Below are 15,291 nucleotides of genomic sequence, written 5' to 3' on the forward strand. Positions count from 1 at the left end.
AACCGCCTAAAGTGCGAACCAAAACAAAGCCTCTGTAAGAACTCATACATGAGGGGTTCAGAGTGAACCAAGTCCATTCAGCCTAATTTTGAGATGAATGGCTTTGAAGTTGTTTATCACCCATTAATTCAAATGTGACTTCTTTAAATTTTAAAATGTGGGAATGTAAGCATATGCTTACATAAAGAATAATAATAAATAAAGAAGTCACTTTTGAATTAATGGGTGATAAACAACTTCTAAGCCATTCATCTCAAAATTAGCCTGAATGGACTTGGTTCACTTCAGCTCTGAACTCCTCACATATGCTATATTGTTCGATGACTAAAAATGTCATATTTTGGAGTTAACATCAATAGCGGAAGAATGAATGAATCATTTCGTTTAGTCACGGCCAACTAATAACTAAAGGAGGGATTGTCTTACTGCTGGAAGAATAAAGCTTTTCATCAAATTGGTTGTTTTTCGAACAACGTGCCCTGACCAATTTAATCACCCATTTTTCTAGTGGTACTGAAATGAAAATTGCTGACTTTTACGTGGTGCACATAAGGGGGCCAAGAAAATTCAATTTCCAATTTTTCCAAACCCATATGAAATTTTTCAGTTTTTTCTTCAGCATTTGACAGCACTTTTTTTCTTCGCTAGCATTTCATTTTTTCAAAATATCGCTGGAAAAAGCTGGCTTTTCTGGGCTACATATAAGTTGGACCGAAAAATTCAATGTCCATTTTTCACAAATCTATATGAGATTTTTCAGTTTTTTCTTCAGCATTCGCCAGTATTTCGCTAGCACTAGTATTTTCGAAATACCGATGAAAAATGCTGGGTTTTCCGGGCTGCACATAAGTTGGCCCGAAAAATTCAAACTTCAATTTTTCCAAATCTATATGAGATTTTTCAGTTTTTTCTTCAGCATTCGCCAGCATTTCGCTAGCATTTAATATTTTCGAAATATCGATGAAAAATGCTGAGTTTTCCGGGCTGCACATAAGTTGGCCCGGAAAATTCAAACCTCAATTTTTCCAAATCTATATGTGATTTTTCAGTTTTTTCTTCAGCATTCGCCAGCATTTTGCTAGCATTTACTATTTTCGAAATATCGATGAAAAATGCTGGGTTTTCCGGGCTGCACATAAGTTGGCCCGGAAAATTCAATTTCCAATTTTTCCAAATCTATATGAGATTTTTCAGTTTTTTCTTCAGCATTCGCCAGCATTTTGCTAGCATTTACTATTTTCGAAATATCGATGAAAAATGCTGGGTTTTCCGGGCTGCACATAAGTTGGCCCGGAAAATTCAATTTCCAATTTTTCCAAATCTATATGAGATTTTTCAGTTTTTTCTTCAGCATTCGCCAGCATTTTGCTAGCACTTTCATCGGAAAAATTTTCTTTTCGAAATGCCACAACTTCCGGGCTAACTTGATAGACCTCAATAATTGAGGTTATGAAAGTTGAGTTATCAAAGTTCATAATTCGCCTCTTTTGGCGGATTCTATCCGCTAGTAGTAAGAAATTGAATAAAACAGTTTCGATAACAGCTACTTTCAGTACTGATGTTTGTACTTTTTTACGATTCAATAAATCATACCGTAAGTTTCATTGTCGGGATGACTGCTGAAAAATTAGGTATATGTTATGTGTATACTCTCATATCGTAATAATATGTATTTAATGCTCTGATTGCTACATAAAATTAACAGAACATTTGAATGAAAATTGTGCATTTATAAATTAATATACCATATACATAACATTCTCATTCAAAATGATACATATCATAGATAATACGAAATTGATATATCATATACTTTTCATGAAAAACATAACAAATTAATGTATATGATACATAAATATTATATTATGTTTGATATGTATCACGTGAAATGAGAACGTTATGTATATGGAATATTTATTTATAAATCCACAGTTGTGTTTCAAATGTTCTGTTTATGTTATGTAGCACCCTTATGCATGTAACATGTTGGTTTGCTGGGATGGTCAATATAACCCTAACCTACATACAGATTATTTGAAATTTTATTCACTAAGTATATACTGAAAACCAAAAATTACTTTCATGAAAAAAATTCTCTTCAAAATGGTTAATTCTCAGATCAATAGAAGTGGAAGCACCAGAATTTTATGGAATTTGTATAATGAGAATCTAAAAGAGTCTGTTCATTGGAGAGATCCTCAAGTTTTTCGTACATATTTTGTGGAATGAAACAGTAATGTAATACTGTAAACATGAACCAATGATTGTGAAATAGGAAATGATTTCTTATTGTATACAGTAACTCATAAAAGAATAGCTCAATTCTAGATGAAGCATCAATCTTTTTTTTTACGGGCAGTTTTAAATTGAATTAAGTTATATTGCATATAAACTAATGAGCAGTGTTTTTCGGCAACTCAAATACTTCAACAACCTGCTTCCCCCTTCAAATTTTTATACCACCTCGAAAATGCTTTTTGGTGTTGAAGTGCATAATAATCGAGAGTTCTTTTACGAAACTGTAAACTTTAACTGAATAATAATGTAACTTTTAAGCAAATTGTTCGAGGCCATTGCCATATTTATGTATTTTATGCATGCAGCTGTCTTCGAAGAAATTTTTCATTAGGTATTTGCCTCGGCTTTCCAAGATTTCATCTTTAATTTTTCTTTCCAATGAATTGGGAACTGCTTGTAGGGCAGCAACTTTTTTCTTGAAGTACTGACGACTCACTCGTAATCTTAAATCGGTTTTCTGACGTCAATGAGCTGTTTTTTAATTTCTGTTCTCCGCTTGTCACCTGCAACAATTTTTCAACAGAAATTTTACTTCGAAATATGAGGTATTCTGATGACAGACATTTTCATTTAATAACCCATAAAAATAATGGGAATATCCGAGCATATTTGAATGGTCATTATTGTTATCATAATTACAGTAGTAGCATAATTTTTACATTGCCATTGAAATACATTTTAGAAAAAAAAATCCTGAACTGGCATTGGTGTTTCTTGATGTTGTTCTATTTTCCTTCCATTTTCCTCAAAAACTCCAGTACTGATGACAGGTTTGGCACAGTATTGGCTATAACTACAACATTATTAAAGCAATTAAAATCTCGTTCTACTGTTCATGTCGAAACCAGGAAGAATGTTTATACGAAAACGCATGGTATAATAAGAAAAAGAGAATCTACTATAAATTTTAATTTCACCACAAAACTAGAAGTAGTCAGAAATCAAAATTCCAAACAAAGCGATATTCAGACAATAAAGCGAGTTAAATAAGTGGTAAACTACCTATCTTACCTCACTCGGGATGGCATCTTTTTTCAAATTTACGGTAAAAGTCGATTACCGATTACTCTCATTATACTGAAGTCTGGAGTGTAAATTACAAGAGAAGTGTAAATTGTTTTCAAGACCCAGTGCAACTCTCCACAGCTGTCGTCTGGTTTCATTTCTGGGAAATCTACAATTGAAATCAATTATTTTATTGTATAAACTCAACATTTCAATGTAGGTGCAAATCATTAGATGGGATTCAAACAAAATTCGACCCTGGCGTCCCCTAACTCCCTCCCCTGATTTCATAAAGTCGTGAACTCAAACAAGAATAAAATATCAAAAACTTACCAGAATAAATAAATCGCTTTCCTCTTTCGTGTATAAATGCACTTTTATTTCAAACACACGTTTTTACGGCACATCGCTGCTTATTTTCCAAAATATTACGACGTGAAGGATTGAAATAATATTTTGACAATTATAAATACACACGCCGTCTTAGAAATTAAGAAGCGATCAGGAGGGGAATACAAGCGAAAATTCATTTCATTGGTGTTTGCCTGCAGTGGGAATTATTTGAAAAATGAACAGTCTGGAAAATAGCTTATGATCCATCTATTTAATCTATGGCCAGAATACTGTCTTCTGTCGATTTTACAATTTTCTTCGTTTTACACCACTCGTTAAAGGCTGCATACCTATTGTCATAAGCACTTTTAGATTTAGTGGGTAAGGGAGATTCTTTGGCGCTTCGGCTAAATTTTCTACGCTTTCTTCTACAGCACTATCCATTTTTTGGATTATTATGACGTTTGTCACAAAATTAAGAAATTAAACTACTTTGTTTACTAAGGTTGCCAAGGTCGCTGGTTACTAAGGTAAAAAAATCAAAAGCACACTCAATGTTCTTCAGTAATAAGATATTTCAAAAAATAAAATTTCTGCATTGCAGTCGAACATAAAGCTTTGTATGCAACTCGTACATAATTAGGCTTTATGGACTTGCCCAAGTTATTGGCCTCGCTCGCTCTGCCATAAACTTTTGGACTTGTCCATAAAGACCTAATTTATGTACTTGTTACATAAATAGCTATTATCGAAGAAAACGTCAATATTCGCATGCGGCCCAGTACATGGACGATAAACACAGACAATGACCACATTGCGATTATCTGATTTTATTTCGATCGCCGAGCATTCGAAAACATTGGGAATACTCATTCTTGCCAGATCTAAACGTTTCTTGCCATTGACATGCTCTTTACAGTAAATTGCGGAATCGCCGTGAAGCTAATTGTTTTGGATTTTTCCAATGCTTTGTGATGGCAACAATATTCGCGTTATTATTATGAGCGAACAATTCCAGCTCATTCAGACTATTTCCTATAGACTGAACATTCTGATGGATTAGTACAAAATCATTTAAAATTCTCTTCTTCTTCTTGATAGATAGAGTAAAAAATTGTTAATCCTACTACCTTCAGGCCAAATATCCCGGTGTTTCAACGCTTCAAATTCACCAGAGGGGACACCGATCCAATTTTGTGTACTTGACTGAGAGACCATTCGCCACCAAATGCTGAGTCAGAATTTCTTCGCCCAACGATGGGTGTAAATTGCACACATGAATGTACTTAAAATTCGGAGCGGCCTCTATACTGATTTTCGCTCCCTTGCTGCTGCCAAGTGTGCTCTTATCCAATTTCTTTGATTTTCTCTTACTTTCAACCAGAGGGAAGTTTTCCTCGTCCATACAAATGTTGCTATTCAAGGCACTATTATCAGAACGGACTAATGTATTGTTACAATCAATTTTCCTGGATTGGTCAATAAGTGCATATTACCCATTATTTTTCAGGGTGTTGTCTGGATTAACTGTTTTGTTGGGTTTCTTTTGGGAATCAATTTTTTTCGATTCTTTAATAGAAGGAACTTTATCTGAATTTCCACTTCTATCTTGCATATTCAAATTTGAGGATGATCCTGTAGGTGCGGCAACATCGACTTTCAGACATTTCGGGTTCTGTTTATTTTCCAATAATTGAATTATTACGATTTTGTCGTGAATTGTTTTCTCCAATTCATTAATTATTCTTTTAGAATAATGTAATTCTATTTCCAATACCCTAATTTCGTTTTTCAGTGTTATCTCCGAAGTATTCCGATTTAGGTTAGGTTTACTAACTGGAATTTCTGGAACATCCTGGGAATTAGGGTGGACATCTTCTTCCACTCACTTCCACAAAATCACGAAGTTCTCGACTCACTGTTAGCCCTTTCGGAACAATTTTATTAACAATTATATCAATTAAATGTTCTTTTTTTAGTTTCGTCAACTCGGTAACGACATCTTCGTTCAGCGCCATCTCGCTTTATATATCTGAATAATGAAACTCGAGTCGCATAACACTTAAATAGGTACTCATTTCATACCGTTGATGGTGGTGGGAATTCCATTGATTTTTACTCTTCTTCTTCTTCTTTTCTTTATCTTTTTCGCCAACAACACTACCTACTACACTATTGGGACATAGGCAAGGGCAGATTGTTTGGACCAAAATATGGCGATAGGACCAAATATACCTCAATAAAATATTTCTGTGGAAAAATATAGAGGGCCTTAATTTTTTTTTTCGTTTTTGGCTAATAATTTCACAGTATATTTTTTCATCTGTTTTCAAAAAAACACAATTGAACAGTTCAGAGCATCGGAAGCGGATTTGAAGTAACGATTTATTTATTTTATTTCTTTATTTCGACGATAAAGCACAATTAAAAACAATGTAACATAAAAAGAAAAAACTTAAATTAAATGTTCCACGTGGCTTCCTCCAACTTCTATGCCTTTTCTAATTCTTTTGATAAAGGACTTTCGAACTTCGAAGGAAATATTATTCTGTCCCCTTATAAAAAATTCAACTCTAACGCCCTCTATCTTCTTCCACAGCAACATTTTATTGAGGTATATTTGGTCCTATCGCTATATTTTGGTCCAAACAATCTGCCCTCAGCCTATGTCCCAATAGTTATGAATCACCCTGTATAGCACACAATATGTTGTCCCTCATTTCATCCAGCAAATCCATGATAATTCGAGTCATATATTAGGTAACAAGTCCGGCCCTTGCGGTCGGACCTTTCAAGAATCAGAGCGGTCGCTAGGTTCTGGAACGACGGCGAAGGCACGGGAATGTTTCCGGCGCCTATATAAGCCCAGCGGAGGAGCAGGTAGGAAAGTAAAGTTATAGTTCACAGTGCGAGCGACTACTGGAAATATATACGAGTGGAAATAAATAGTAGTGACATAATTAGTTTGTGAGTTATAGGTGTTTTAAGTGTAAATGAATCATTTTAATCAGTCGGACGTTTTAATTCAGCGAAGAACAGGTTACAATTATATCGTACTAATTTCGTGAGTACCGAGTGGGAGAGGTAAGAGGGGAAAATCAGCTGGTTTAGAGGTTTGGGAATTTTCTGTTTCTACGAAAACCGCCGCACGTCCATGTCCTCGAAAAATGCGAAAAGAAAGACGAATAACCGGAGCATAGGCACGTGCTACTCTCGACTCGAAAAACGACTAGAAAATACGAGAAAAAAGCTTCAGAAATTCGAATTTTTCAACACGAATGTAAACGCATCCAGCTTCACTTGGGGCCTGTTGCCGTTTCTTATCACTCGAATCGATAAGGTTCATTTTAGCACAACACCCAAGGGAGATCAGCACATCAGCTGACATTAACGTAACCTATGTTCCTAAATTCAGTCATCAGCTGACCCAGATTTGTACTTTTATATTTCAGTTAGACCTAAAACTGCAATAATATCAACTTCGAGTCTTTCTTATTTTCACTGCCCAACAATTTTTCTCCATGCCAGTTATGTACAGTAAGTTCAAAATGAGGATCTTTCAAAATTACTACATTGAGAGGTTATGTTGAGTTTCGTAAACAATTGAATTGACTCATTTAATGATATTTAAGATATAGAAACATCTTGAGTAAGTAAAGGGTTTATGCACTCTCAGGTAGGAGTTTTCAGGTATCTATCAAAGAAAAATTTGTTCAAGGAAAATTTATCTAAGGAAAATTATTAAATGTTATGATATATTCTCTATCCTGAAATCTAAAATGCATTGATTTTGAAAATCACGGCTCATTGAATTTTTAAACTGTTACGTTCTAACATTTCCAAATTGATATATGAATAAGACTATTGTCCTGATGGAACCATATTTGTTTTTCCGCCGACCTCTTAATAATAGCACGGTTTAACGTACACGAAATTGGCTGTTAATGAATCCTTTTATTGGTTAATTTCCTATTAATGCATTATTGTCATGGGTAATCGAACATAGAAGTATTCAGCAGCTTCCCAAATAACTGTTCTATTTGTATGTCGCATTGATTTTCGTAGTACCTAGCTGGTGAATTGGGAATAGATGAATTGTGGAGGTTGCAGAAAAATTGTGATGGTTAGAGAGTAATCAATATATCTATGTACTACAACTCCAGCTCCACACATTCTTCAACAGATACTATAGGGAACGATATCAATGTGATTTACTAAAAATGTCACAACACGAATATACCCTGTATGGACTTCTCGAATTGTTCGATCGGTCGCATAAATATCAACATACCTATATGAACATAGAAAATTGATAAGGTGTCAAATTTGACTAGGTATCGATAGAAAATTTTTCAATCAAGAATTCAAATTCAATTCAAAATGTGGTCGACGGAAAAATTTTGTAATCAACTCGTTTATTAGATTCGCGTTACAGCTGTGCTAGAGAGTACACGTGTGTTTATCTGCGAGTTAAATTATCTCTCCAACACTCATCTGTTTTAACGTAAGTAAATATTTTATTTTATTCATAAAATTCAGTGAATAATTCTCCTACTGAAATTATTGACATCAATAAGGTTGTCCATTGGACAACTATAAAATAAAATCATGGACCAGCCTACAGCAGAAACAATGAATATAAAGAATTCTTGGCAAACTGTCAAAAAACGAAAACGCTCGTGCCTTTCTCCTGAGATTCTCGAAAATCCTAAAATCAGCACACGAAATAGATTTCAGTATCTCAACAATGAATCAAACGATACAAATAACACACAAACATCTGAAAGAGTCTACAAACCACCACCAATTTTTATACATGGTGTTACAAATTATAACGAAATGATTGAAAAACTATCTGATGCAATTGCTAACGAACAGTTCTATTCCAAAACCCTATCTAACAATATCGTTAAGATAAATGTAAACTAACCGGAAACATACAGAAGTTTAGTTCGATTTCTACGGGAGGAAAATATCATTTTTCACACATACCAAATCAAGCAAGAAAGAGCTTATAGGATTGTTATCCGGCATTTACATTCCACCGTTCCTACTGATGCAATAAAAGATGAAATTGAAAAATCGGGACACAAAGCCAGAAACATAATGAATATAAGAGATAAAATATCGAAACTTCCGCTTCCTCTATTCTTTGTAGATTTAGAACCCCAAGAATACAACAAGGATATTTACAAAGTAGAATTCATTTCGAACATGAAAATAACTATAGAACCACCACGGAAAAAGCGAGAAATTATACAATGCACTCGATGCCAAGAGTATGGACATTCAAGAAGTTACTGTAATAGGCCATTTATGTGTGTCAAATGCGGTAACCAACATGACTCCAGAATGTGTGCAAAACCAAAATCAACTCCAGCTAAATGTGCATTATGTGAAGGTGATCATCCAGCTAATTATAAAGGATGTCAAGTATACAAACTCCTTTCAAGATCGAAAAATCAAAAACCAACAACAGCACAACAATTGAGGAAAGAAGAAAACCAAGAATGTAGTGGCGCAAACGATCAGCAAACCAACATCCCTAATTCACCAAGGTCGAGAGGAAGAACATATTCTCAAGTTCTACAAACACAAAACGAATACCCTATTATGCAGAGCTCTGAATCGGATTCGCTAAAATCAATGATGGAAAGTTTTCTATCAGACTTCAAATCCATGATTACTCAAATGATGAATCAGAATCAAACCATCCTCAATCTTCTAACTACTCTTGTGAGCTTTAAAAATGGCTAAGTTAATTAGAATAGCTTCCTGGAACGCTAATGGCCTTCCAAATCACAAAAATGAATTATCAATATTCATAAATACATACAAAATAGACATAATGTTAATATCAGAAACTCACTTCACCGAAAAGACATTTTTCCACTTACCACAATTCAAGATATACTCAACGGAACATCCTGATGGTCGAGCACATGGAGGTTCAGCAATACTTATTCGAGACAGTCTGAAGCACCATACACTCACTAACTACATAACAAAGGAGATTCAAGCGACAAACATAAGAGTGTTCACAGAATCGTGGAGTTTTGATATATCTGGCATATATTCACCACCTCGACACAACATATCTGAAATTCAATATAAGACATTCTTCCAAAATTTTAAACAACGATTTTTAGTTGGGGGAGATTGGAACGCAAAACATAATCACTGGGGATCAAGATTAATTAATCCAAAAGGACGCAACCTAATAAAAATTATTATGGACAAAAATTATGGAGTAATCTCATCAGGCAAACCAACATACTGGCCAACTGACCCAAACAAAATTCCTGATCTACTAGACTTCTTTGTTTCAAATGGCATCAGCAATAATTATATCAATATAGAATCGACTTCAGACCTATCATCTGATCATACACCCATTTTGATAACTCTCAGTACGTCAGCAATATTTAAAAAGAATAAGCCTACACTTACAACGGGCAAAACAAATTGGGAATTATTCAGGGAAATATTGACTAGAGATATCACACTTGATATCAATCTACAACAACCAGAAGACTTGGAAATTGCTTCAAACTATATAACAGAAATGATTCAAAAAGCAGCTTGGGAAAGCACACCGCCTACAACAAGAAAAAATAATTTCGAAACAGAAGTGCCCCTGCAAATCAGAGAATTATTGACCGAGAAAAGAAGAGCGAGAAATAGATGGCAAAGATCACGTAATCCCATTGACAAGACGATATACAATCGACAAAATTCCAGAATCATCTCCAACAGATCGATGATAATAACGACCACAACATCTGGAAAGCCACAAAGAAGCTGAAAAGACCCATAACAAGAAAACCTCCTATTAAAACACCCAACGGAGAATGGGCAAAATCAGATGAGGAAAAAGTGAACACCTTTGCCACCCATCTTAATCAAGTTTTCTCCCCAAATCACCCACAACCGAACAATAGTGAAGAAGAAATCGACACATTTCTGGATGCTGCCTGCCAAATGTCTCTCCCCATTAAACCCTTCACACCTAGAGAAGTATGGCAAGAAATCAGAAAACTTAAAAATAAAAAAGCACCAGGATACGACCTCATTACTGCAGAAATATTGAAAAAACTACCGAAAAAGGGAATAGCTCTCCTTGTTAAAATTTTCAACAGAATGATGAGCCTCTCATACTTTCCCACTATGTGGAAATATGCTGAGATAATAATGATACATAAGGCGAATAAACCCGAAAATGATGTGAAATCTTATAGACCCATAAGTCTCTTACCAGTTATTGGAAAACTTTTCGAAAAACTACTACTAAAACGACTGAAAAGCGATATAAACTTGCAAGACAATACCAGACCATCAACATGGATTTAGACAAAACCACTCAACAGCTCACCAAATTCATCGCATAGTTAACAGAATTTCCACCAGTATTGAAGAAAACAAATTCTGTTCAGCTGTCTTTCTGGACTCGTCTCAGGCATTTGATAAGGTATGGCATAAAGGTCTCCTGTATAAATTGAAAAAACTACTTCCACAACCGTACTTCCTTATGCTAAAATCTTATTTAGCAAATCGACATTTTGCGGTCAAATTCGAAGATGCGATATCAAACCCCCATCAAATTAGATCAGGAGTTCCTCAAGGAAGCATACTTGGACCAATCCTATACCTCATTTATACATCTGACCTACCAACAAATCAGAACACCACGATACTGTACCATGTACTGGCTCATAGGCAGAAAGTCAAAATTATCTATTGAAAATAAAGTTCTGATATATAAGGCAATAATCAAACCAATATGGACCTACGGCATTCAATTTTGGGGATGCGCAAAACCATCGAATACGGGAATTATTCAGAGAACCCAATCAAAAATACTCCGCTCTATAACAGATGCCCCTTGGTACGTCTCCAATCTTACAATTCATAACGATCTAGGAATACCATTAATTACAGAAGAAATCAGAAATCGTTTCAACCGATATCAGCAGAACCTGCAAGGTCACGAAAACAACCTCATTAATCAACTAACTGAGAATCCATTCAACATAAGAAGATTGAAGAGAACTTGGCCAGTTGACTTGAATTGAAAATATAGTAAAGAAGAATATTAATAGGTTAATATCTTCAACATGTCAGTACATTCATCACGTTTGCTCAATACTTTATAGAAGTAGATTGTAAACCTCAATAAAGAGCTATAACAAAAAAAAAAAAAACTCGTTTATTAATTGAGCGATTAATGATCTCGAACATTAACGTGCTCGCTACGCTCACACGTTAAAATATCTCAATCATTAATCGCTTTTATTAATAACCTAGTTGATTAAATAACTATTAATACATACAACGCATGATCCTCCTCGAATTAATGTTATTTCCTCAAGTCATATAATCGTATTTTTTCTCCCGACCGATCTCTCATATCAATGCTGCAGTCGGTTATTTTAGTTTCTCTTATTCATAATAGTATAGCGAACCGAATAATTATCAAATTACCTAAGTTTAAGAAAGGAAAAGACTCATTTCATACCAAAGATTATAGATCATGTTTTATAATCCCTGATTTCATTATTGATTTTCATATTACGATGACGCTCATATTCCTCCTGTTTTTCAAGTTCAGAATGACCGTCCAAGAAAGTTGGTGTATAGAGGGATGCATCAGAATGTACTCATAAACAATTTTGTTTCATTCTGATAGCCCTAGAACCCCACCTCCAAAGATCAAAATGAACCGATATTCTGTTTTTTTTATTCTATTCAGAATGTTTCAAGGATTCCTTCTATAGAAGATGAGTCAGTTCAAAATGATCGTCCGAGAAAATTGGTTGTTAAAGTACATAGAGGGATGACTTGAATATACTAACATAATTTTTTTGTTCATACTACAGCTTCGAAGATCGAAATGAACTATTCATTCTACGATGAGGCGCCTATTCCTCATTTTTCAAGTTCAGAATGGCCGATCAAGAAAATTGGTGGATAGAGGAATGTATCAGAATGTACTCAGAAAAAAATTTTGTTTCATTCTGACAGCCCTAGAACGCCAACCCCAACGATCAAATGAACCGATTTTTTTCTATTCATAATGTTTTAAGGATTCCTTCTCCAGAAGATAGATCAGTTCAAAACATCCGGCCAAGGAAATTGATGGGAAACCAAAATATCCCTAACATGATTTTTTTTGTTCATACCAGAGCTCCGAAGATCAAAGTGAACTATTCAGTCTGTGATGACGTGCATATATACTTCAAAAATGAGGGATTTTTCAAGTTCAAAATGGCCGGTCAAGAAAGTGGTGGATAAATGAATGTATCAGAATGTTCTCAGAAAAACCACCTCCAATGATGAAAATGAATCGATAATCTTTTTACGATAGAGCGCATTTTCCTCTTTTTTTCCAAAATTTGAAATGGCCATCCAAGAAAATTGATGGAATGGGTGCATTGCGAAATAAATTTTCTTGGCCATTTTAAATTTTCAAAACAAAAAAAAAGGATCATACTCCCGATCGTAAAATGAATGAAGAGTTAGAGCTCTAGCGCTGTCAGAAAGAAATAGAAATTTTTATGAGTAAATCTGATACATTTCTCTATCAATTTTATTGGCCAGCCGTTTATAACATTCGAAAAAATATGAGGAACATGAGGTCCTTTCGTTTGCATAAAAAGTGTAGCACTTTTCTACACTCGATTTTAGTATTCGTTTGCTGATTGAATTAACACTAGTGTAGAGGAGGTGTAGTTTATCTACATCTCCTTTTGGCTATGTGTAGATAAACTACACCTCCTCTACACTGGTGTAAATCAAATCGAGAGTAGAAAAGTGCTACACTTTTTATGCAAACGAATGGACCTATGCTCTCCATCGTCTACAGAAGAGTGGTGGTTCATTTTAATCGTTAGAGCTGGGGCTGTAGGGCTTTCAGTATGAAAAAAATTATCTTAGGATATTGATTTATTCCTCTTTTTACTCTATCCATCAATTTCTCTGACTGTCTATTTTGAACTGATATTTCTCCCGGAGTTGAAATCCGTAAAATATTCTGAATAGAAAAAAAAAAGTATGAAATTATAAATTATAAACCCTAATTTATAACCCTTGGTAAGAATTAACTCCATCTATCCTTGCATATAGCTTATTGTTCGCATCGGCATTCTATTCTAAATAAGGGAAAAATTTAAGAGACTGCAGCATTGATATCATACATACGGTATTGACCGTGGAGGAGTAGTCGTTCTTTTCGCTTATAACTTTTTTTTATTGATTTGGTGGTAAAACATGGATACACCGAAAAAATAGATCGCTGGGCTTACTAGTCATAATTATTGGAGTTGATATTTCTTGTAGTTAAATATTGATGAATGCATTTTTGGATTTGATTTCGTGTAGAAATAATTGATATTTCAAAATGACCGTTTATTTCGACGTTTCTACTACAATCACATACGACTTTATCAAGAAAATGTAATTTTTTTTATTTCTATTTTCGTAACAACCTTATATGAAATATATTGGAAAACTTTGAAGAAAAAAGATGAATATGAAATCGGGTAAGTCGTTCACATGCAAGTTATGGAGTGACCAAGAGAAATGGGGATTCATTTTGGTATAGTTCTCTTCAACCATAATCTGGTGAAAAAAGAATTTTCTTCAAAACACCCTGTTTATTCGGAATTGTCGGCCTGTCCCTAATCTCTCCTCAGAAAAACTTTATCGCGCCTTTTTATAAGGTATATAAATTCTATACATTCTCTTGAGTCCACCTTATTGTTTATATTGTATACTTACGGGTCCATTAGCTTCACTGAAGTAATTTTTCCTGAACCTTATCTGAATGGTAGTCGTTCCTTTGCAAACTTCAGTTGGAACAACTTGCATCTCAGGTTTAGGTGGGGCAAGAATGGGCATTTTTTGCTTCCAGATTGTCTCAGGCCCATAACCGACCTTCGTTTCTGCTTTAATTTTGAAAATGTAAGTCTGACCAGGACTGAGCTGTCGTATGACTCCTCTGAATTCATTTGGGCTGAATTCTCTGTTCTGTCTGATGTTGGAAGACTAAAATATTTCGAAAAATATCATATTCATAATACGTGAGGGAGGAAGAGAGGAGAAAGAAGTTTTAATGTCAATCGAAAAGAGGCCCTTCAGTATATTAAAAGCTTTCAAGAGGGACAGGGTGTTTCTACTGAGATTTTTCACTAAGCTTTTGTATCATGAGCCGAATCGTGTGTGGTACACCGTTACACTTACCTCTGTTACAACTTATATGTACAGGGTGTTCCGCTAGTGTCGCAGCGGGCGATATAACTGTAGCGGTCAAAGTTTGGCAAACTGCAAACTTGAATTACTCCAAGAATAGCATAACCTAAAAATATTTTCGAATATATCGCGTGTCCCACAAAAGAGGAATGGAGGTTGACTTCAATTTTTCAAATGGGATGCACTATATTCAGTAGTCTTTTCAGGGGCGGATGGGCTACCTCGAACCGGCACAGGAAATTTCTTCCAGACCAGCCCACTTCAAGAACGAAAAAAGTAGTTTTAAGGTGGGGGTTCAGTGGAGTAGCTAGCACAGTGAACTCTAAAAGAAAAGTTCTTTTAGAGTTCAATGAGCTAGTATGTGGTGCCATGAAAAAGACGTTTTGATGAACAGCCCCTAAGGATGGC

The 15,291-nt window shown here is 34.9% G+C and overlaps 1 protein-coding gene across 2 annotated transcripts in view; it reads right to left on the reverse strand.

Annotated features, from left to right (window-relative positions):
* LOC123310549 (tyrosine-protein phosphatase 10D) overlaps positions 1-15,291 on the reverse strand; it is a 488,577-nt gene that overhangs the window by 149,210 nt on the left and 324,076 nt on the right. For both annotated transcript variants that reach the window (XM_044894063.1, XM_044894062.1), the window contains exon 11: positions 14,413-14,679. In XM_044894063.1, coding sequence (XP_044749998.1) covers positions 14,413-14,679 — 267 coding nt within the window. The remainder of the gene's footprint in view (positions 1-14,412; positions 14,680-15,291) is intronic.

This window comes from Coccinella septempunctata, chromosome 3, assembly GCF_907165205.1.
Source record: "Coccinella septempunctata chromosome 3, icCocSept1.1, whole genome shotgun sequence".
NCBI classification, from domain to species: Eukaryota; Metazoa; Arthropoda; class Insecta; order Coleoptera; family Coccinellidae; genus Coccinella; species Coccinella septempunctata.